Below are 23699 nucleotides of genomic sequence, written 5' to 3'. Positions count from 1 at the left end.
GGGCATCAGGTCTCTATAGGATTAGGCTCATCCTCTCCCACTGAGGCCACACAAGGTCGCCCTCTGCTACTCTTTAACTTTTTAAGCAAACATTATTAGGTCTAGAGTAGTGTTCTGAAATGCTAAAAGTGGTTCAAGTGGTATCAGTCTTTAGTTATATACAACAGTGGCTAGAGAAAGAAAAATACATCGATTTCTTTATAATGGAGATTAAAGCAGCTTGTTGTATTAGCTACAAAGGATACTTCCTCTTAAGGCAAGAGAGAGTCATAGCGAAGACCAGTCCTCCCTAACTGCTCCCCATCTGTGACCACAGTTCATATGGGGGTAGGGGGTCAATGTCAGACAGGTTTCTTAGATGATCACATTAATAGCCAATCTTTTGAAAATAAACTCTTCGAAAAATTAAGTGTTTTGTTGTCCAAACATGTTTGTCACTTTTATAATTTAGAATCACAATTATTTAATGTCATGTTAATTAATTTTCAGGTTGTGAATATAGTGACATCCAACCAAGACTGTGTCAATAACATTGCAGAATCCATGGTTTTGTCCAACTTGTTGGCTCTTCTACACTCATTGCCATCGAGTAAGTAAATGTGCAGATGGTTTTGGAAACCACAGCATGATAGCTCACAGCTCACAGTTGATACGAAGCGAGACACATGGCATCTTATGTTGAGTTTTGGAGTGTTTGAAGTAGTGTTCACCATACAAGATTTGCCTTTCTAATTATGTTTTGTATAAGTGAATGAAATTATGCTGTTTCCCATATAAAAGTAGAATCTAGGGAGTGAGGAGTCTAAAATCTCAGGAAATAACCTGGGGGTGCCAGATTGTTGAGCAGAGGCTAGGTGTGAATAGCAGCATGTGCCAGCGTTCCTTGCTGTATTTCAAGTGTAAGATTTTGGATACTAGAAAGTATGCTTAAGGCAGTGATTACTTTGCACTTGATCCTATGCCTGTTACCGTTTATTTATTTAGTACCCATAGAGATATCACCAAGGGGATTGTAGAATACAGCATCCTGGTTTCTTGAGGACAGCTTGTACTGATGGAGGCTCCCTGTAAGCAGTACAGTTGTCCACTTAGTAGTTGGTCATTGTGCTTGTTGTAGCCTTAAAGTTGCCTTGTGGGAGGTCAGTGAAGCTTCAGCCATTTGTAGTACAGCTCCAGTCACAAAACAAACACTGTGATCGATTACCAGTCACCTTTGCTAACTTCTGGGTGGTGCATGGACCTTCAGTCTCCCCGCTTCAGTCTGAGAGTTGGGCCTTCAGGGATCTTCTTGCTTGTTGTTTCTTTATGGTCGGTTCATGGAATGGAGTTGTGTTTTTCTTTAATACTGTTTCTTTTGAATAAACAGCAAGCTAGGAATAGCTTTAAAATGGTAGCACTCAGGAGGCAGAAGCAAGTGGATCTCTTGAGTTCTAAGCTAGCCAGAGTTACACTGTGAAATCCTGTCTCACAAAAAAAAAAAAAAAAAAAAAAAGGCAAGTAAGAGCTGGACGGGCACTGGGCGGAGGAAAATCAACTAAACATGGACAAAGGAGATCCTAAGAAGCTGAGAGGCACAATGTCCTCATATGCATTCTTTGTGCAAACCTGCCAGGAGGAGCACAAGAAGAAGCACCCGGATGCTTCTGTCAATTTCTCAGAGTTCTCCAAGAAGTACTCAGAGAGGTGGAAGACCATGTCTGCTAAAGAAAAGGGGAAATTTGAAGATATGGCAAAGGCTGACAAGGCTCGTTATGAAAGAGAAATGAAAGCCTACACCCCCCCCCCAAAGGGGAGACCAAAAAGGAGTCCAAGGACCCCAGTGCACCCAAGGCCTCCTTCGGCCTTCTTCTTATTCTGTTCTGAGTACCGTCCCAAAATCAAAGGAGAGCGTCCTGGCTTATCCGTTGGTGGTGTTGCAAAGAAACTAGGAGAGATGTGGAACAACACTGCAGCAAATGACAAGCAGCCCTATGAGAAGAAAGCTGCCAAGCAGAAGAAGTACGAGAAGGATATTGCTGCCTACAGAGCTAAAGGAAAACCTGATGCATGAGAAAAGGGGTGGTCAAGGCTGAAAAGAGCAAGAAAAAGAAGGAAGAGGAAGATGAGGAGGAGGATGAAGAGGATGAGGAAGGGGAGGAAGATGAAGAAGACGATGATGATGAATAAGCTGGTTCTAGTGCAGGGTTTTTTTCCTTGTCTATAAAGCATTTAACCACCCTGTACACAACTCACTCCTTTTAAAGAAAAAAATTGAAATGTAAGGCTGTGTAAGATTTGTCTTTAAACTGTACAGTGTCCTTTTTTGTATAGTTAACAAGCTACCGAATGTGTCTTTAGATAGCCCTGTCCTGGTGGTATTTTCAATAGCCACTAACCTTGCCTGGTATAGCCTGGGGGTTGTAAATTGGCATGGAAATTTAAAGCAGGTTCTTGTTGGTAGACAGCACAAATTAGTTATATATGGGGACAGTAGTTTGGCTTTTGTTTTTTGGGGTTTTTTGTTTTATTTTTGGGTTTTGTTTTTTTTTTTCATCTTTAGTTGTCTTGGCAGCTTATGCAAAGATAATTATTCTGCTAACTGAATACCACTCTGTAATTGCAAAAAAAAAAAAAAGTGGCTGTTTTGTTGACATTCTGAATGCTTCTAAGTAAATACATTTTTTTTCTTAAAAAAAAAAAGAACAACAACAACAAAACAGCAACCTTAAAAAATCATGTGCAGATTATTATTGCCATACCTACAAGTTTAGGTAGTTTTTTTCTTTTCTTTTTCAAACTTTGTAAGACTTAATGCAAAACCAAGCTGGTAGGTAAAGTAAAACATCACAGTTTCAAATGTAACGCAGGAGCTGGCTCGGCAGTTTAGAGCACTGGCTGCTCTTGCAGAGGACCGGGTCCCCTTCCCAGGACCTACACGGCAGCTCACAGCTCATAGCTCCAGTCGCAGGGCATCTGACACCCTCTTCTGACCTCTGAGCACCAGGCTATGTGGTACATAGACATCCGGGCAGGCAAAATGTTAACATACATACATAATTTCTAAAAAGGCAAAATATACATTTATTACTGCTTCATTTATGTAGCATAGCCTGTACTCTATTCTTACAAGTTGAATATCTGATATTTCGATATTTCAGCCTGTTGTCACTCTCCAAGGAGCATTGTTCTTGTCTGAATCTCAGCCAAGGCTTGTTAGCGTCTCCTTGAGTGAACGCTTCATTCCTTTGGCCTCTTGCCTGTCATTCCCACTTGACTATGAACATCAGTGCATCAGTGGTTGAGGGAAGCAGGCTGTGTCCAGAAGTGCAGCAATGAGTTGCAGGTGTTTCTGTCTCCTAAGATGGTAACAACAGGTAGAAATCTTAGGTGTCTTAATAGGATGACCTCTGGATGTTAGGAAGTAGTGATTGGGGCCGTGCAGGGAACAGAGGTAGGAAGACCATGTAGCCTAGTGGTCATGAGTGTGGACCTGAGAGGGAAGCAGACATAGGTACAAAACCAGCTAGAGCACCACCTCACTATGAGACCCTGGGCTGGGTGGGCTGGGCCTCAGTTTCCTCACAGCCCAGCTGTATTGCACTTGCCTTGCTGGTTAACATGAGGGTGACGTGTAATAGTGTGACACAGTGACACAAGCTGAGCCTGCACTCACGGGTGCTCTGTACGTGTAAGCTGACAGTTGTTGCATCCCTTGTTGTGTCTTTTGCTCTGCAGGCCGTCAGCTAGTTCTGGAGACTCTCTATGCTTTGGCATCAAATACAAAGATAATCAAAGAAGCCATGGCAAAAGGTAATGTACACGGCTCTTTCTCATCCGTCCAGCTCAGTCTTCTCCAGAAAAGTAGACTGCGTGAAGGTGGCATTAGAGGTCTAAAAACTCAACAGCTGGCTAGTCAGTGTGATGTCCCGGTTTCCAGCTACACAGGCTGAGGCAGGAGGCTCGTTTGAGCCAAGGACTTTGGGTTAAACTGGACAACACAATGTGAACTTATCGAAAGATAGAGATCAAAAGTGTAAGAAGTAATGAGTTGAAATTACGTGGCAAGTGAATAGAGGCTGTGCTGATGAGAAAGTCACTCAGCAAGCCGGGCGTGGTGGCGCACGCCTTTACTCCCAGCACTCGGGAGGCAGAGGCAGGCGGATTTCTGAGTTCGAGGCCAGCCTGGTATACAAAGTGAGTTCCAGGACAGCCAGAGCTATACAGAGAAACCCTGTCTNGAAAAACCAAAAAAAAAAAAAAAAAAAAAAAAAAAAAAAAAAAAAGAAAGTCACTCAGCATTTGAGCATTGATCTTTTTTTTTTTTTCTTTCTTTCATAGGAGCTTTGATTTATTTATTGGATATGTTCTGCAATTCAACACACCCTCAGGTTCGATCCCAGACAGCTGAACTTTTTGCCAAAATGACAGCAGATAAACTAATAGGTCCAAAGGTAAGAACAAAATATCAGTTACCCTGGTAATTATTTCATGTCTGTGTGGGATGACGAGGACAGGAAATGCTCTTCTGTGGAAGCTGAGCTTGCTGCTCTGTTAGGGAAGCCTGTGCTAAACCTCAGAAGGCTCGAGAGCATAAAGAGCAGGGAGATAGATGCTTACTACACTCTCCAAGAGAAGGATTGGCCTGAGCTGGCAAGCGGCTCAGTAGGTAAGATTGCCTGCTGTGCAAGCAAAAAGACCTGGACTTGAATTTCCAGCACCTTGATACAAAAGACATGCAGGCCCTGTGTACCTGTTAACCCAGCATGGAGGATCTTGGAAGGAGATCTCCACAACAGATGGTGTGTAGGCCAAGCCACTGTCCTGTCCTGGGCAGCTGAGGAGCATAGACATAGACCGGAGGACTAGGGTACAGTCTGCTGTGTGTAAATCTTCAGTCAATTGTGTACAGCAGGTTAGGGGTCAAGTTAAATGTTCTGCACTGGAAAGACTATAACTTCAAACCACTGGTTACAGATGAACCGGTTCATTCAGCTGCTAGACTGATGGTTGTATTGCACACACATGAGCCTGTACAGAGTATTCTGTAAACTTCACACAGGGCTTCTGAATCTCTTTTGGCTGGATATGTTGATCAGTTGGTTGGCTGGTCAGTCTGTCCATCGATAGTCTTTTGTTTTATAACAGTTGCTCAGGCTGGCCTGGGACTCCCTACATAGATAGCCCAGCCTGCCTTAAACTCCTGTCAGTCCTCTGACCTCAGCCTCGTGTGTGCTCGAATGACAGGCGTAGGGCGTAAGGCACCATGCCCGGCTGGAGTGTTATCAGGTTTCCTAACTGCAGGGAGCAGAGAAGTAGCTGGGTGGATAAGTATGGCAGCTCATCTTGTTATGGTTACTTGGCATTGATCAAGATTTATCTTTCCTCCCTCCCCAGACCTTCTGCTCTGACTGGTCTAACCTGTGGCATAGATTGCACTGTCACCCTGTCTTAGACAACTTGGAGTAAGTCAGATATTGAGATGTTTCCTGTAGCCCTTAAAACTCTGAACTTCCTTCCCTAGGTGCGAATTACATTAATGAAATTTCTGCCCAGTGTGTTCATGGATGCCATGAGAGACAACCCTGAAGCTGCTGTGCATATATTTGAGGGAACTCACGAAAATCCAGAGCTGATCTGGAATGACAGCTCCAGAGATAAGGTTTCCACAACTGTGAGAGAGATGATGCTGGAGTAAGTACAGATGGGTCCCCGGCGGGCAGGGGCGGGGCCGTACTTCTGCTCTGCCTGTCCCTGCAGCACTGGTTCTGAAGGTTGGTTTACTAAAGTGTAGTTTTCCTACTCTCTTTCCCCCCAAGGCACTTTAAAAATCAACGGGACAACCCAGATGTGAACTGGAAGGTAAACTACATTTTTCTTTTATAGTTTTGTTGTTGTCTTGTTGTTGTGGCTTTTAATTCCTGTTGAGTCAGTTTGTCAGCTTGTAGCTATTAGTTACTTGTTATTAAGACACATTGGTGTGCATATTGGAAAGCCAGGCTTCAAACACATGTAAAAATGGTAATACTTAACATTTGAACTAAATGGCTAAAGGCACCATTATAAGCTACATTAAAAGGAAATCTCTTAATTACTATAATTTTATTATAGTGTCTAAAACAATACTAACGGCTATTTTTGTACTAGTTTATTGTATGAAGATTTCATTAATGGCCTTACATGTCTCATTTACAGACAAGTGATAATCTAAGATGGCTTACACGTGATTCTTTCTCCTCTCTTTAAAGTTGCCTGAAGACTTTGCTGTGGTGTTCGGAGAAGCAGAGGGGGAGCTTGCTGTTGGAGGAGTTTTCTTGAGGATCTTTATTGCACAGCCAGCTTGGGTGCTGAGGAAACCCAGAGAATTTCTTATTGCACTGCTAGAAAAATTAACTGAGCTCCTGGAGAAGAACAATCCACATGTAAGCTTCATCAGCACATGGTTGCTAAATATACTAGTTACATTTCCCTCAAGCAATATCCTCACTGGCAGGAGCATGGGCTGCCTCTCACACGGATCGCAGCTCCAGGGTCAGGGGTCTGTAGTGGTGGAGTGTTTATCTAGCATGTGCGTGCTCTGAGCGTGGTGCTCAGCACTGCAGGAAAGAAAGCAAAACTCATGAGAACTGTGTTTGAATCCACATGCACGAGTTGAGGGAGGGAGGGAGGGAGCGAGGTGGGGGAGGGAGAGAGAAAGAGAGGGAGAATGAATATGAATATGTCAGCTCAGTAGTGAAACCCTTCAATAAAGTAGTAGTTTATGGAACAAAGTTAGAGCTGCATATATTGAGAAAATGCTGTTTCTTACAATTGTCGACACTTTAAAGGTTTCTCTACCCATGCATAGCTGAAGAGAAACATTAAATGTTAAGTTTTTCTCTGAAATGGTGAAAGGTTTTTCCCTGGCAGACATAACCCTCGCCACAGAAACTGTCAACAGGGCTGTACCAGTACCTGGGCGAGTGGGCTGTGCCTGCCCTCACCACCAGAGGCTGCTAGGAAAACAGAGGTGATGACATAGGCTTGGGTTTGGTGTTCAGGTCAGTCTTCCTGGTAGTATTAATACACTTGCTAACCAGATGTTTAGATTGAGAAGTACAGAGACCAATCATTGCTGAAATAATCAGCATCGAGCAGGCTAAATTAAGAGCCCAGGCTAGTTAGATGGTTCTGTGGTTTGTTGAATCTGCCTCAGTTGCTGTGTGCAGTTTTACCTACCCATAAGGCTGAGGTTGTAATGAGTTAATGTGCATGGACTACCTTACCTGTCTTAATGGCTGCCACATTTAAATCCTTGGAAATTGTAACTATCGTTAGCTTGGTGAAAAAAATTAAAAATAAAATTGTAAGTGGAGCTAAGAGATTGCTCTGCAGTTTAGAGCCCTTGCTTCTCTTGCAGAGGGCCTGGTGATCTCATTCCTCTCTGGCCTCTGCAGGAACTACACACATGATACATGTGATATACAAACATACATGCAGGCAAAATGCTCATATACACAAATCAGCTCAAAAATAGGACTAGTGTGCCAAATATTTGCCTGTGTTTCTCTGATGCTAATAGTATGCTGTCACATGGTTTCTTGTAGCATAAAACCCTCAGCACCAAGTATGTAGCTCGGTTGTAAAACACTTAGTATTCGGAAGGCCTGTGCTCAGTCCCCAGTTTCTTAAGTGACAGAGGGGAGAGGGGAGATCCCCAGAAGCTAAAATAGGGAACACACGTAAGAATGTTCTCGTGTGTCACCTCTCTTTGTAGGCCATATTCTGATTTCTGTGTTCCTTTCTGAAGCATTTGCTCTGTGTGTGTGTGTGTGTGTGTGTGTGTGTGTGTGTGTGTGTGTGTAGAATAGTATGAAGTGTAAGTCTTTGAAAGCCATGATCTACAATCAGAAGATCTACTACAATGGTAGCTAGATCTATTAAACATAGGTCAAATGTTTCTATTCTGAAAGTAGAAAGTCTTAGGTACTCTAAAATCAAAGCCCTTAACTTTCCCAATGATCTCCGAAGCCAGGCAGTAATGTCTATGTAAGTATTCTAAGGTCTAAGACAGTTCTGGGTTGAAGCATTTCAGGTATAAGGGGTTGTTGGCATGTGATAGGAATTTCCATAGAGCTTGGAGAAACACCAGCTACTTCTGCATCCTCTTGGATTCTTGCTGCAGTATCTCAGTAGCATGCGTGTAGCCCGGTCTTAAACTTCACATAGCCATTTAGGAGTGATCTTTTACCTCTGTCATAAAAACACAGTATAGCTGGCCCAGGGAGGACTTCTTAGAATGCAGTGGCACATTCCTAGGTCCTTATTTGTGCTTTTTTATCAAAGAAAAAGAAAGTTTGCTGCTCTCTTAGGATGTGTGAGTTGGATTTCAAGTGTTGGCACTTAGAATTTTTTAATCTCTAGTTTTGAACAAATGAATTAAGGCAATTTAAGAATTTTTTTTCAATGCTATATGTATGATTTATTGGCTCTGATTTTTGTTATTGTTCTTCTTCCCAGGGAGAAACTCTGGAAACACTGACCATGGCGACAGTTTGTCTCTTCAGTGCACAGCCTCAGTTGGCAGATCAAGTCCCGCCATTGGGCCATCTTCCCAAAGTTATCCAGGCGATGAATCACAGAAACAATGCCATTCCTAAGAGTGCAATTCGGGTTATTCACGTCCTGTCTGACAATGAGGTATTGATGTGAGTCTGCTAAGAGCCTAGAGCTCCACAGTTTATGTGCTCTCTCTTGATGCACTTCAGAGTCTAAGGCCCCAACCTACTGTAAGTTTCTCTCTCAGTTTCAGTGGGATGATTAGCAGAGATGGAACTTAATTCTCTCATAAGTAGGATTTAAATTACATTTTGTTCCTGTAGAACTTACATTGCTCTGTATGATAATCTGCTCTACAAGTGTTTTTGTCTTTCGGGCTCTTAGCTGTGTGTCCGAGCCATGGCGTCCTTGGAGACCATTGGCCCGCTGATGAATGGGATGCGAAAGCGAGCAGATACTGTGGGCCTGGCCTGTGAAGCCATCAACCGCATGTTCCAGAAGGAGCAGAGTGAGCTAGTAGCGCAGGTGAGTGACTCTGTGAACAGGGTCAGGAAAGCAGACATGTCAGACGGACAGACGTTCTGTATGGGGGGGCCTTGGGACTTGGTGGGCGCTCCGTTACAGTTTATTCACGCAGAGAGGTTAAAGGCTCACCAAATTCCTCTCTTCTCTTTTTTTGCATTCACTCTTAGCTTCTTTGTAAAAATTACTTCATTCTCTTTGGGTTCTGTTCATTCATTCCTTGTTTTAGACTCATATTGAGCCAAAGAAGTCCCTCATCTAGTAGAAATCAGACAGTGTACACAGACATTGAAGGGAAAGAGTAATATGAAGTCGGGCAAAAGGACCTTTCTTACTCTGGGCACAAATACCACATAGCCTTACCTGTGTGGCCACCACGCTTCTGGAAGCAGAGGATGTGGTTAGCTTTGTGAGGCCAGGGTGAGACAGAGGACAGTGTTGGTCACAGGCAGAAAGCTTCAGTTTATGGGTCTGTTGCGCTGTGGCAACGGCAGCAGATAGTGTGCCACGTATTGCCAAAACCACTAGGAGTACATTTAGGTGTCCTCACCATAATAAAAGATACCTGAAAGCGTAGTTTTGCTAATTAGCTTGATATACTCATTCTCCTTTATACCGATTACACCTTCACATCACTTTTCCTATAAAAAAATATGAAAGTAATAAAAAACTTCTCATTCACTTTTCATCTTCAACCTTTGACATCAAACCCTGCCAGGTGACAAAGTGACATCTGCTGCCCTTAAACTGGAGACAAACCCCTGCTTCTGTATGTGGGCCTCTGCTTCTCCTGATCCCTTCTCCGACTTCTCCCCCAACCCAGCCCTCCACCCTCTGTAAACAGGAAAGGTACTAAGTGGGGGTAGATGTGAGGGGACTGGTGTGAGCTAGTCTGCCGCTGAGGCTCTGGTCACAGGCCTGAGCACTGACTGCACTCTGCCCACCCTACTCATCAACATCAGCTCCTCTCTCTGTACACACCACATTTACTCCCACCTCGCTGGATTCTGAGAATGCTGGGTGACACCATGTTGTTATTTAGTTTATTTAATAACATGCAGGCTGATAACTCCGTGGTGACTGCAGAGAGAGTGTTGTAAGAGGATTCAAAGGTCGTAGAGCTCTTCAGAGGCTGCTGTCTGTTTAGAGTGACGCCATTAGTGCAGGCAGCCCTACTGCCGTGGCTTAAAGCCTGACTTCTGCCCATCCTGGGTCCAGATGAAGGTTCTCTTACACCCAGCTTTGCAGTGTACACCTGTTTTCCCTGTGTGCACTGATTTTCTTATCTGAAATAATAATTGTGCTTTATTCAGTGTTGAGAAGATTATATAATGCATAGCATTAGAACAGTTGGTAGAACTGAATAAAAATTACTTTATATAAGAATGCTGTTTCTAGCCAGGCAAGGCAGTGGTGGCACACGCCTTTAATCCTAGCACTTGGGAGGCAGAGGCAGGCGGATTTCTGGTTCGAGGCCAGCCTGGTCTACAGAGTGAGTTCCACGACTGCCAGCTACACAGAGAAACCCTGTCTCGGAAAACAAACAAACAAACAAACAAAAACAACAACAACAAAAAGAATGCTGTTTCTATTAATACTAAAATAAAAAATCTGCATCTGCATTGAAACGCTAAGAACAGGCTACCCTGCTGAGGATACGATCTTCATGGTGAAATTACATCCTTGGTAGCTGACATACATATTGTGCTCATATGAATGCTGACTGTTCCTTCCAGGCATTGAAAGCAGAGTTGGTTCCATACCTCTTAAAGCTGCTTGAAGGCGTAGGCCTTGAAAACCTCGACAGTCCTGCTGCCACCAAGGCCCAGATTGTCAAAGCTCTTAAGGCAATGACTCGAAGTCTGCAGTATGGAGAGCAGGTGAGTCTGTCTGCAAGAAGCACCATTGTGCTCCTGACTACGAAAGATCTTCAAGTCAGGAGCTGGCTGTCAGCGAGCTAAGAGCCTACATTTAAGTCACTCATGGGGTGGCTAGTGTTAGTTTTACATAACTGCTTCACAGCTGCAAGAAATCACAATCTTGTCCCCAAAAGACTTGCAGGGGTATTCTCTTTCTGCATGGTGACAGTATGTTCTGCATTCCAAGAAGAAAACAAGTAGAAGTCTTAGCATGGAAGAATTTGAAACACTTAGTGTAGAATCAAGTACCATTTAAAAGCCCTGAGCATCATTTTAAGTGTTTTTATTAGTGGTCATACAGTGCTAGTTTCTTTCCCTTTACAGAATTGCTGTGCTAATGTTTCAGCTGCACGCATGATCTCAGGCCTCTGAAGGATTCACTTTTCATCTTCACTTTTAATTGATTTCATTTTAACAAGGGGTATGTGTGTGCACATGCACATGCTTGCATAAGCACATATGTGCCAGAACTCACATCTGGAGGCCAAAGGACAATTTGCAGGAGTCTGCTCTCTCCTTACTTTGTGTATATCCTGAAGATTGAATTCAGGTTGTCAAGCTTAGCAGAAGGCACCTCGACCCACTGAGCATCTCTCCAGCCCCTCTGCATCCTCTTCTCTGAAGTGATGTCTGCAGTTCCCTTTCTCGTTGCTTTAATAAACTACTTTGACAGCTTTAGGGAGAAAGGCATACTCTGGCTCATGTTTGTAGTCAATTGTGGCTGAGAATCTGGGTGCCAGGAACTTGAAGCAACTGGGCACATTGTACCCACAGTCAGGAAACAGCAGCATATCCATCTCTGCTGCTGCTCAGTCACTTTCTCCTGCTTCAATCCAAGATCCCTCCAGGCAGAGGTCCTTCCACATCAGTTTAGCCATCCCAAGCAGGTTTCCACAGACAGGACCTGGAGCCCATCTCCAGGCTGAATCAAAATTCTTTGGGATCTTAAATGTACATTGAAATCAACAATTAACACTAACCACTACAACTCCACCCCTTGTCACCTTGCTGCAAATACATCATTTTTAAGCCATAATCTTCCACTGTTTGTCCTCAGAGACTTATGACAATGTTATTATCTGAAATACACTCAGTCCAAATTCTTAAAAGTCCCCATGGTTATGAACAGTCTGAAGTGCCTTATCTGTATGTTTCTATAAAGGTAAAATCAAGTTATATGCATATAATGGCACAAACAAGAGCACCCAGGCTTAGCAAGTATGATCAGATCAAAGCAAGATCAAATTACAGATAGTGAACAAGAAAGCCCAGCTCCATTGCAACCTCAGAGGCTAGTAATAAGATGCTCTGTCCTCCAAAGAGCTCTGCTGCTTCACCTCCTCTATTCCTGCAACTTTTCCTATGGATCCAGGGCTCCACTGCATCTTAAGCTCTGTCCTCACAGCCTCATGCAGTGGCTTCCCAGGGACGCTGTGGGACACCCACCTAAGAACCTTGTTTGTCTGTAGGTGCTCTAGTAACCTCCTTAAATCTTGTTTTCTTTCATGTCTTTAAAGTCAGTCCTACATGGATGATATTGCGAGGTTCTGCCACCAGCTCTGGAGGGTCCCTGCCCAAGGAACACACTGCATCTGCTCTGTGCGGTGACTGAGGAAACACTTGCAGGGCTTGCTCTTGAGGAGCAGGAAGCCATTCAGTGTTCTTTCCTTAGGTGAATCTGGAGCACCACAAGACACATCTCTGAGGGGAGGGATTTTGCCCAGGGACATGTTTTTTGTTGTCCTGGTGCAGCATGGAAAACGTCTTTTTAGTGGTTCTAACCTCTTCAGCATTAGTCTGAATGTTCTCCTGTTTGGAAATTTCCTTTGCCATATGACTTCACCCAAGTTCTCAGAACATGGGCAGAATGATTAGGCCAGATTCTTGGCCAAAACATCACACAAATGCCCCCAGCCCAGCTCCTGACAAAGTCCTTGTTCTTTTCAGAAAGCTCGTGAGCTGGGGCCTGACTCACTAATCTCTCTCTGCATTCTTATCTTCCGTGTCCCACCAAAGTATCCCACTATGCTCTCTCTTCAGGAGTCAAGGGTTTTCTAATCCATACTTCCAAGCTCTTCAGATTCCTCCTGCAAGCCATTTCCAAAGGCTTCCACATGTTCAGAGCAGATTTTCCTACTTCAATTAAGGCAATTTAGACAGTCCCCCATAGTCATACCCAAGTTCTTCTAGATCAGCAGTTCTCAACCTGGGGGTCACAACCATCAGAAAACACATATTTCCAATGGTCTTAGCAACCCCAACCATAAATGTATTTTGTAATTTTGCTAATGAGCAGAGTCTTGAGTTCCTGGGACCATTGGAAATAGGTGTTTTCCAGTGGTTGCCACCCCCAGGTTGAGAACCACTAGTCTAGATTGTTTTAAGTTGATAGTGGTAGCTGTCACTCATAACATGAGGTCAACTATAGTGAGCAATTAAATGGCCTTCCCACCTAACGCCTTGCTCCCAAGCACAGGGATTACCCGTGACAGTTTCACTCTTTATCCCACAGCCACTACTCTGTCTTCTGAATATGGTTCTGCTCCACATGTTTCATTTTAACATTGGGATTTGTCCCTGTTGTGGGATATATTAAAATGTTTCACTTCTTTATTTAAGTTTTTCATTGTACTTTTTTTTTGCCCATTAATCCCGGTTGGGGACATTTCTGTGTGTAAATGTTCTTTTTATGCTTAGTTTACTAAACGTTCCCTTAGTGAAATTAGGCTTCTGTGTCTCAAGAAAAGACATTTTTTTCTGCCTCTGGCTTTCTCTTGGTATTAGAATCATTTAAAATGACACTAAAGAAGACAGGTGGCAGATGTTGCTTCAGTCCTTAGCTGATGCCCGGGTGTTCTGCACAGCAAGTGAGGCTCCCTGGGCCCTGCTTGTCTTCCCCTGACCTGCATTGCCTTGTCTAGGAATGAAATCAGCCAAGTGGCCCTAACACCCACCCTCCACTTTAAAGGGAAATAAATGAACAATGGCTTGTAAAGCCATGACTCTTCCATCCGTCTCAGGTCCCTGTGCGCTCTGCTTCCTGCCCAGGCTGGAATGCTGCCACCAGGATGCAGATGCTCGAAGAGCTGTGCTGCAGTGCGCACACCTGACTAACAGACGGACAGACAGACAGACAGGCAGACTTTGGATTGTGTCCTCTGGGTCTGCACCTACTTCAACCCTGATACCCTCTTCAGTTGGTGTTTTCTATACTTTTACTTTCCGTCTCAGTCTTGTACACATTCACACACACAAACACATATGCCTCTGTCCTGTATGTATTTCATAGAATGCCCATTTTATATGTGATTCTCTGATGTTTTGTCTATTGACTTACTTTCTCATGTGTGTTGTTCATGATCTCCTCAAAGACACAGCCCATCCTTGGAAAGAACGACTGATTGAGGGTTGTAACTCCAGTGTTCAGCAGGTCTGGCTAGGTGAGATGTGCCCTGCACAGTGCCTGGGACTCAGTGTGTGATGGACACCAGGTCTCTCTGGCTTTGGAAGTTGTGTTTGCTGCTGCTTGGCTCAGTGTGTTCATGGCGAGGCCCTGCTGTGCTCGTGCTAAGCCGGGCGCTTTTCTTCTCCAGGTGAGTGAGATCCTATCTCGGTCTTCGGTCTGGAGCGCCTTCAAAGACCAGAAACATGACTTGTTCATCTCTGACTCCCACACAGCAGGATACCTCACAGGTAAGGCAGACCACATGACACCTCACAGCCTCACGCAGGCCCTCTTCCTGCCCGGAGCAGACTTACAGTAACATTCCTGCCATCGCCTGCCATGAGTGCGAGTGCCCTGAGCATGTCCTAAGCTCCACTGGGGTGTGCTGTTGAGTGTTTGTTAGAAACTATAGGTTAGATGTGCAGTATGTCTGTGCGTAAGTGTTTAGTTGGAATATGAAAAGAATGTCTATATCTGAAACCTGATTGCCTCATCCCCTCTCGGTCTAAACAGAGAGGTTTCAAATAATTGTGTCTAGAATTTTTTCTTAAGTGTTTTCTGTGCAGTTTTGCTAAGTGTCTTTCCCATGGGGAAAAATATGTCAGTGCTGTTACGAATAAGACTGCTGAGGGCTCAGAAGACACTGCATGGTGCTCAGGACATGTGCTCGTACGATACACAAGCTACCTGGTCATTTAAAACCATCCCCTTCATCACTCACTTTTGTCTGAAAAGAAACAGTATTAAGTTGCTGTGCTAAAGGCACATACCATCTCATAAAGACCTTCAGTGTGAACTTAGCCTAATGAGTATGAGGTAACTCAGCACCTGCCTGAAATGATAGCATAAGTAGATAGCAGCCCCGAGGGATTTTCTACCCAGAGCCTACAGTAACATTCCTTCAGACTCTTCAGATGGAGATAAAGAAAGAGAAAAATGTTAACAGCCAGTTTTCCCCACATAGCTCCATTGTTTCAATAATCTTGATTGTTCTCATAGAAGTCTATAAGAATCATAAAGATGTGATTCTCAGATTTTCAGATCCAGTAGATTTGGAAAATGGCTCACCTCTTTTCATTTCCCACTTAGCTGGGACACTGCTGTTTCCCCTCCTTGTGACCATGTTAGGGTCAGTCGCTCCTCATGACTTGGACTGAGCCCTAAATCATAAGCATCTGGACTGTGCTGTTGGGCCTCTGGTTGTGTCCGACTGTTTTCTATGGAGAGGTCCCCAGAGTGTGCTGTTGGTCTGCCCGCCGCCTGCCTCTCTCTAGTCAAACTGTATGTCTAAGTAGGAGTGTATTCCCCACCCCTACCCCCATCCCCCAGAGGCCTCCAGCGAGCTTCTAAAGGTTGGCAGTCCACATCTCAAGGCAGTGCTCTCAGTGTCAGTGTGGCACAGGTGGGAAGTGGCCTGGGTTCTCAGCCGAGAATGAAGCTGTTGCAGCAGTGGTGCTGTGTGGGTCGAAGGCTGCTCTGCAGAAGCTCACGTGAGGCTTCTTATTCCCTGTACACCCAGCCTTCATTAAGTAAGAGGTGTCCCTGACCCCACCTCTTTAGCTGGGTCTACGCTTAGAGCAGATGGGATTTCTCTTCAGAGACCTGGACCTGCTGTGGTCCTGGAGTTGGGAGCAGAGTGCAAGAAGAGAGATGTGTCCTGTCTGTGCCTTTTCTTTCACCCACATCCCTGGGTTTGTGAGGCCTCTAGGAAGCAGCAGTGATAGCTGTAGGAGCTGCGGTTGACAAACGTCTGCACAGGCACAGCCAAGTAGCAGTGCTATAACCCCACCCTCATCCCCAGAAAGGGCTGGAACTTGTGTGTTGTGTGAAGCCTGTAAGCAGGTTCATACTGGACAGGCTGGGCTGTGAGCCATGCTTGCCTTAGGTCTGCTCCATTCCTGGCACCTCATCCACCAGACTGGAATGTTCTCTTTTGCGATGTTAGTTACTTAGATTTTCCCACTAATTTTATTCTACTCCTTTGAAAGAATTAACTACTTGTGCTTCAAGGGTTCAGCTTCTGAGTTGCCCAGCAGTTGAGGGATGCTTCCTCACCACCTGTGCTACCAAGTGCTTTTTGATGTGTTTAATCAGAATTTAATTAAAACCCAATCTTTGCTGGGTGGTAGTGGTGCACACCTTTAATTCCAGTACTCAGGAGGCAGAGGCAGGCGGATCTCTGAGTTTGAGGCCAGCCTGGCCTACAGAGTGAGTTCCGGGATAGCTAGGGCTACAAATCCTGTCTCAAAATATAACAATAGTAATAATAATAATAATACCACCACCACCATCCCCTTGGCCATGTCTGCCTCATTCCTCTAACGCCTGACATGTGGACAGTGTTCTTGTGAGCCCTAGAACTTTGGCTCTTTTCTCACATATCCCTGGAGAATATAACTGCTGTGTCTGCTTCTGAGATACAAGCTGTTCTTCTCAGCCCAAGGAAACCATTAGGAACCAGAGGCACAACACTGAGAGCATCTCAGACTTGCTGGGACTCAAGTTCACTTTCCCTGGGAACAAGGGAAGGGAGTAGAACGAGACAGCTGGCTTCTTTGTCAGCTCATCATTTACACCTTTGATTATAGTGTAGGAGCTCCAGATTTGTTCTTCAGTTCAGAATGCCCTCTGTGTCTGCGTCGTTTTGCAGTGTAAGATGGGAACGTGTGTAAGTAACTGTAAAGTTGTATTTGTATGACTATGGCGATCAACAAGTATCGCTTTATTATCAGTACCCCATAACCCTTGTGAGTTTGCCCAAGACTCTCCAGTGACTTCAGCGTTGCCTACTTTAATATGTAGCATTCAGGGTTTGGTGCCATAACCTCCTATTTTAATAAGAATCATTGAGCCCGTGTCTTGGTTTCTTTTTTCTATCACCATGAAAAAAATACCCTGACAAAAGCAACTTAAAGGAGAAAGGGTTTGGATTAGCTGTTGAAGGCATAGTTCATCATGGTGGAGAAGTCAAGGCCGCGGGGGCCTGAAGCAGCAGCTGGTCACATTATATATACACCCAGTGAACAGAAGGAGATGAATGTGTGCATGCTAGTGCTCAGCTCCTTTTCTCAATTTCATATCATTCAGATTCCTACTGAGGGAATGGTGTCACCCACAGTGGACAGGTCTTCCATCCCAATTAACATAATTGAGACAGTCCCCCACAGGCATGCTCAGAGGTTCCTCTGTGAGGGGACAGTTCTAACCATCACTGCCCACAGTCTGGATTGTTTAGGAACCACACCCCTCTGTAGTGTTTGTGGTTTTGCTCACCTGGACCCGGCTAAAGTTGAGAGCAGTGAAGTGCTTTGGCTCTGAGCTACACTGATGGACCAGTCTTTTTCTTGAGCAATCTGTGGGAGGCCTGGTTTGCTGATTAGCAGAAGGTAAGAGTTGATAGTGTAGGCTCCCAAGACCTAAAGAAGGGAAAATCCTTTTAGTAAGTGTTAAAAGTACTTGACTCTAAGGACCCAGGCACTCTGGTTAGCTTCAGTTCCAGCTCATGCAGGCAGCACTGTGGCAGCCATTTCCCATCCACAGTCAGTGCTCAGAAGCTGAGAGATGAAACGGAAGTGAATTATGGCCTCTGTCCTCCATCAGTCCTGTTGCCTTCCCCGCATCAGATTGCTCTGCTGTGTGCACGTCCTCACGACTCCCTTGCTGCTTACATTTCTTTTTTCCCCCCAGGTGTCTCTCCTTCCCTTCTAACTGGCAGCAGCCCCCTTCACCTCAGGAGTGGGCTTTAGAACTGCTCTGCCAGGCAGCTTGCTAACTTCTGTGTAGCTCTCTGAAGCAGGTAGAGAAACCTTTTGCTCAATGCATGTTGCTCGCACCACCTTTCCTGTCCCGACCCTTAGTCTACACCTTTGCCGTGTTTCCTCTGACTCAGCTAAGCACTGCCTCTGCAGCGCTAAACCAGTTTCTCTTGCAAGCGCTTGTTGCATTGTGAGGGGCTTCTGAGATGAAAGCAGAGTCAGCTCCAGAAGCCAGAGCCCGGGGACTGCTGACAAGCTTGCTTCCGAGTGCCACCTTTTCATGCCATAGAGACTTTCAGTCACAACACGTGGAGACTATGACTAAAATGCTAATGTCTCCTTTGGAGCATGCTTTGACCTACGAGAAGAGTGTCCAGAGCCTTCCTCCTCAAAGAGACCTTGCGTAGTGAGCTGCGTTCACTGGGTGCCGCTTATTGAAGTGGCCTTCTTTGTACCACGTGAGCACAGGTCACCTAGAGTGTCCATCTCGGAAGCTGCTAGTGTCGAGAATCCAGTTGTGCATCACTTTGAGATGGGCTGAGCGGGGTGGGGAGGGCGTCTACCGTCTGTCTGTTCCCATGTTTTCTTTAAGTACCCTGGATTTTTTTTTTTTTTTTGTAAAATTGAACTTTCCAGGTGTGAAAAGAGGGGAAATTCCCTGTTTCTACACCAGTGTTACTGCATGAATTTTAAAATTACTCTAATTGTGTCATATACTAAAAGCCATGAACATAGGTGCTGTATCGCTGCCTGTTGAGACAGTTACACATGTAGATAATATTTAGAGCTTCCCAGTGGTCTGTACTGGGTGCTGGTCCCTGAGACTGATAGAAAAAATGCCTGCTTTCCTTTCTCTCTTGCAGGACCTGGAGTTGCTGGCTACCTTACAGCAGGTACATCCTCATCAGCCATGTCTAATCTGCCGCCTCCTGTAGACCATGAGGCAGGAGACCTTGGCTATCAGACTTGAAACACTCAGACAGTAAATGCTGGAAGGCCAGTACTGCGCCCACATTCCTCCAACCAACATGTTGAAACAGACTCCGCTGCCTTTCTCCTGGTGTCATGTCAGTGTTATTCCTTTTCTATAAATAGACTTTTATTTAGGAGAAGAGCCCATGGCTCTGACGTATCACGTTCTGAGAAAGCACTGTGGGTCAACCACCTGGGTACACGAGAATTTCTTCTTCTTGATGTATGTAAGCACATTTTGTTCCTTTATATCTGTTTACAAGACTGTGAATCAAAAAGACAAACTCTCTTCCTAGTTTTTATAACTTTTTTTTTAATTACTGTGACTGTGGGATTAAGCTGCAGTCTACAAACATTGGGCTAAATCTTATCCCAGAGCAGGGCGCCTCTCTCTCCTGCACCAGGTCTCCATGACCGTCTTCCTCTCATCGTCCCTCCACCTATGACCAGATCCTCAATCATTAACTCTGAGAGCTCGGTGCACATCGGTGTGTATGACAGGCATCACCAAACTGAACGACAAGGAGCTTGTGCAAAAAAAATTAAAACTAAAAATGGATGTGAAGATGTTATGTAAGAGATTAGTGTAATTGTGAAATGTTCTATACATTATCAAATATATAAAGCTTTCTATATTGAATGTACATTATACAGATCATTCATATGTGTACATAAAATTTTAAAAATAAAGGGAATTGACTGCTTTGTTAATGAGATATGTATGTTCTGTAATTTTAGCCTTTGGAAATGTCTTCCATGTTCACTTTTGGGGGAGATGGAACAGAAGCAGACAGACACCCCTCACCCTCACACACACAGCTGTGCCCACCTCCGTTCACTCACTGGAAACAGCAGCTCAGTTACTTCTTAAGTCATGTTTAGGTGTGAGCTAAGGAATGCTGCCAGAGTCTCATAGTCTAATGTTTCAGGAGGGAGGTAAGGAGCCAGCAAATATTCTAGTAACAGATCCTAGTGCATAGGTCTTCCAGTTAGACTGCAGACTACAGAAAATAAACATGGAAAGCCACGCAAACACTTGTCCATATCCTTTTTTGTTTTGGTTTGGTTTGAGACAAGGTCACCTCATTGTGACACAGGCTCTCCTCAAGCTTGTAATCCCATGTGTGCTCGCTGAGAGAGCTTGAGTTTCAGTCTGAGGGTAGAAACAGTCCAAGATACAGAAGAGAAGCATGAGCAACAGGTAGCGGGAAGGTAAATACAGGATAGTTGGTATGACTGGTGGACAGTGACAGAGAGGTGGAGGGGAGGGAGAGGGAAGACAGGCAGACAGACAGACAGACACTCTGCCTGAAAGTTGGAAGGGGCCACAGGCTGGCCATTGGCATCCAGGTCTGATAGTGGTTTGAGAAAGATTTAAGAGGGCATTGCATACCCTATTAACAATCAAACACTCAAGGCAATTTACACACCCTGACTAGGGCTCTAGCTCCATGGTAGAATGCTGACTTAAGATGTGTGAGGCCCTCAGTTCACTTTCCAGCACTGCAAAAAATTAATATGGAGCAACATCTAACACTAAAGGCCATTTGAAAAACCACATGGAAACTACTATAAAGCTTCATGTATATGTGTGTACATACATACATACATACATACACACACATGAAAACAATAATAAGGGAGACAAAGCCACACCTAGATATTTATGTCACCAAGTAAAACCTCCAGTGCCAGGAGTGGGTTCTATCTTGTTGAGTTGTTGGTCAAAGGGTCCCCACAAAAAACCCCCAAACATCACAGGCTACTTATTGGTCGTTCTCCACAATGTGATGCTAAAGTCCAATAGCAGAAGACAACATTTACTTATGTGATAGAACATGGAGACGTTGAGCTGGTGACACACACTGACTAGTGTTCATGGGGCCTGAAGGTGCTCTGCACACTACTAGAGGAGAAGGGAAACCATCAGTGGTACCCAGATACAAACCCCAGGACCGACAACAGAGACCTGCCTACCTACCAGATACACTGGAGCAATAGTGTTGCAGAACAAGTGTTATGGAAGTGACCAAGGATTGTGTTTAAACCCAGTCCATGGTCAAGAACCTGACACTAGAAAGGTCACAGACCCTTGGTGGGTGGGGTCGGGGCCTAAAGGAGCACAGCGATGAGATGGCTCTGAATGTCGTACCACAATACCCATAAATCAGCGCCTCACTCAGGCCTCCTCAGAGAAGCTCCTTGTAGTAGACGGGAATTAACACAGCTGGCCAGGATGCAGAGTGAGAGACTTCTAGAGAACTTTGTCCTGAATGGATCTCTTTAGCAAACCCTACCCATCAAGTCGCAGGGATCTGTATGGAAGAGGAGACAGAAGATTCTAAGAGCTAGAGGGGATGGATGACCCCAAGAAAATGGTGTCTTCTAGACACAACAGGACTGATGCCTGTGTGAATTCACAGAGACTGTGGTGGCACACACAAGGCCTATGCAGGGTCAAGTCAGACAGGCTTCCCAGCACACAGGGTGTCACCCCTAACCAAGCAGTTTCCTGCAGCTGAACAGAAGGTCAGTTTTCTCCAGTGGAGCACACTCTCGGGCAGGCCCCATGAGTAGTTGGCCAACACAAAGCAAACTCAGTGGTATTCTTGGGGAGTTTTTGTTTACTTTTACTGGGTTGGTTGGGGTACATTTTGTTCTAATTAGTCCTTTTTTTTCATTTTTTGTTTGTTTCTCGTGGGGTTTGTTTTGTTTTTCTAATTTTGTTTTTCTTTTTTTTTTTTTAAAGATTTATTTATTTATTATATCTAAGTACACTGTAGCTGTCTTCAGACACTCCAGAAGAGGGCGCCAGATCTTGTTATGGATGGTTGTTAGCCACCATGTGGTTGCTGGGATTTGAACTCTGGACCTTTGGAAGAGCAGTCGGGTGCTCTTACCCACTGAGCCATCTCACCAGCCCCTTTGTTTTTCAATAAAAAGAAAGTTGGGTGAATAGGGAGATGGGAAGGATCTGACAGCTGTTGAGGGAGATGTAAAAACAATATACTGTTGAAAAATTGAAGAAAAAGAGATCAGCGGTGGGTACAATCGATTTGCTGTATTGCAGAGCAGATGGCAGCACTTACAAGACACACCGGGGGGTGCACAGGCCTTTGGGGCGGCAGAGCAAAAGCACCAGGATTGCTCAGAGACGTGGCTCTGAACATGAAGACTCACACCGAAGCCAACCATAAGTGTAAAACAGGAAACTACGTTGTTAGCACTTGGGGACTGGCATTAGAGAAAAAACAGACCTAATTTGGAGTTGAACTATTGAGGTTTTTTGGAGGGAGTGCATGACCTCGTAGAAAGTTGGCCCACCTTATCTATGGTTTCAGTCATTTGGAATCAGCTGTGACCCTGAAATACTAAATGGAAAATTGCAGAAGTGGGCACGTCAGCTCTGAATTCCATGCCTTTCTGAACTACTTGGTGTGCTACTATAGGGATTGCTTTTCTTGTCTCGCTGACAAAAATACCTCACCAAAGCATTTACAGAAGGGTTTGTCTTGGCAAATCATTTGAGGGCACAAGTTGCATTGTGTCCAAAACCAGGGGACAGAGAGCAAGAAGTGCTGGTGCTCACTTTAATCTTCTTTTATGTGCTCTGGAATCCCAGCCCGTGGAATAATACCTCCCATGGTCCCTTTAGGCCTTCCCATTTTACTTAATCTAGAGAAAAATCCCACACAGGCCTGACCTCTTTGGCGATTTCTAGATCCTGTCAAGTTAATAAAAATTAAGTCTCATACATAATATAGAGTTTCACAACCCCTACTCTGTCCTACACATGAATAGGATTCATCTCTCAGCTAGAGTACCCACCCACTAGTTAAACCATGCCTGTCTCAATAATCACATGACTATTGAAGTACTACAGAGCCTCCCCATCCACCTACCTACCCACCCATCCACCCAAAAGCATATTGGCAATGGTGCAGACAATTAATATATGCCATAGAAGCTAAAAAGAACTTCCTCTAAGTCAGTGGTTCTCAACCTTCCTCATGCTGTGACCCTTTAATACAGTTTCTCATGTAATGGCCCTAACCTTAAAAAATGTTGTTTCTATTTTGTAACAGTAGTCTTGCTACTGTTTTGAATGGTAATGTAAATATCTGATATGCAGGATATAGGATATGCAAGCCCTGTGAGAGGATTGTTTGACCCCTAACAGGGTCTTGAACCACAAGTTAAGAACCACTGATGCCGGGTGTGGTGCCTTTAATCCCAGCACTCGGGAGGCAGAGGCAGGCAGATTTCTGAGTTCGAGGCCAGCCTGGTCTACAAAGTGAGTGCCAGGACAGCCAGGGCTACANTGGTCTACAAAGTGAGTGCCAGGACAGCCAGGGCTACACAGAGAAACCCTGTCAAACCCTGTCTCGAAAAACCAAAAAAAAAAAAAAAAAAAAAAGAACCACTGCTCTAACTGAAAAGATAAAACAGTACAATATTTTATGAGAGGCCATATTCACATAACTTTTATCACAGCACAATATTATAATTCTATTGTTAATCTTACTTACCTAATCCATAAGCTTCTAAAAATGTGTTTATACAATGTAGGAC

The 23699-nt window shown here is 44.5% G+C and overlaps 1 protein-coding gene and 1 pseudogene across 1 annotated transcript in view; both read left to right on the top strand.

Moving 5' to 3' along the window:
* Dnajc13 (DnaJ heat shock protein family (Hsp40) member C13) overlaps nucleotides 1-19858 on the top strand; it is a 106381-nt gene extending 86523 nt beyond the window's left edge. Inside the window, exons 46-56 of the mRNA XM_029481990.1 lie at nucleotides 490-589; nucleotides 3715-3789; nucleotides 4318-4430; nucleotides 5501-5670; nucleotides 5796-5838; nucleotides 6225-6398; nucleotides 8476-8655; nucleotides 8899-9039; nucleotides 10773-10916; nucleotides 14549-14648; nucleotides 19019-19858. Of these exons, the coding sequence (XP_029337850.1) occupies nucleotides 490-589; nucleotides 3715-3789; nucleotides 4318-4430; nucleotides 5501-5670; nucleotides 5796-5838; nucleotides 6225-6398; nucleotides 8476-8655; nucleotides 8899-9039; nucleotides 10773-10916; nucleotides 14549-14648; nucleotides 19019-19125 (1347 nt within the window). The 3' untranslated portion in view covers nucleotides 19126-19858. The remainder of the gene's footprint in view (nucleotides 1-489; nucleotides 590-3714; nucleotides 3790-4317; nucleotides 4431-5500; nucleotides 5671-5795; nucleotides 5839-6224; nucleotides 6399-8475; nucleotides 8656-8898; nucleotides 9040-10772; nucleotides 10917-14548; nucleotides 14649-19018) is intronic.
* LOC110301151 lies at nucleotides 1541-2166 on the top strand (annotated as a pseudogene).
* Nucleotides 19859-23699: the final 3841 nt, after the last annotated feature.

This window comes from Mus caroli, chromosome 9 (assembly GCF_900094665.2).
Source record: "Mus caroli chromosome 9, CAROLI_EIJ_v1.1, whole genome shotgun sequence".
NCBI classification, from domain to species: domain Eukaryota; kingdom Metazoa; phylum Chordata; class Mammalia; order Rodentia; family Muridae; genus Mus; species Mus caroli.
Note: the sequence above shows the minus strand (reverse complement) of the source record. Positions and strands in the feature narration are given on the sequence as shown.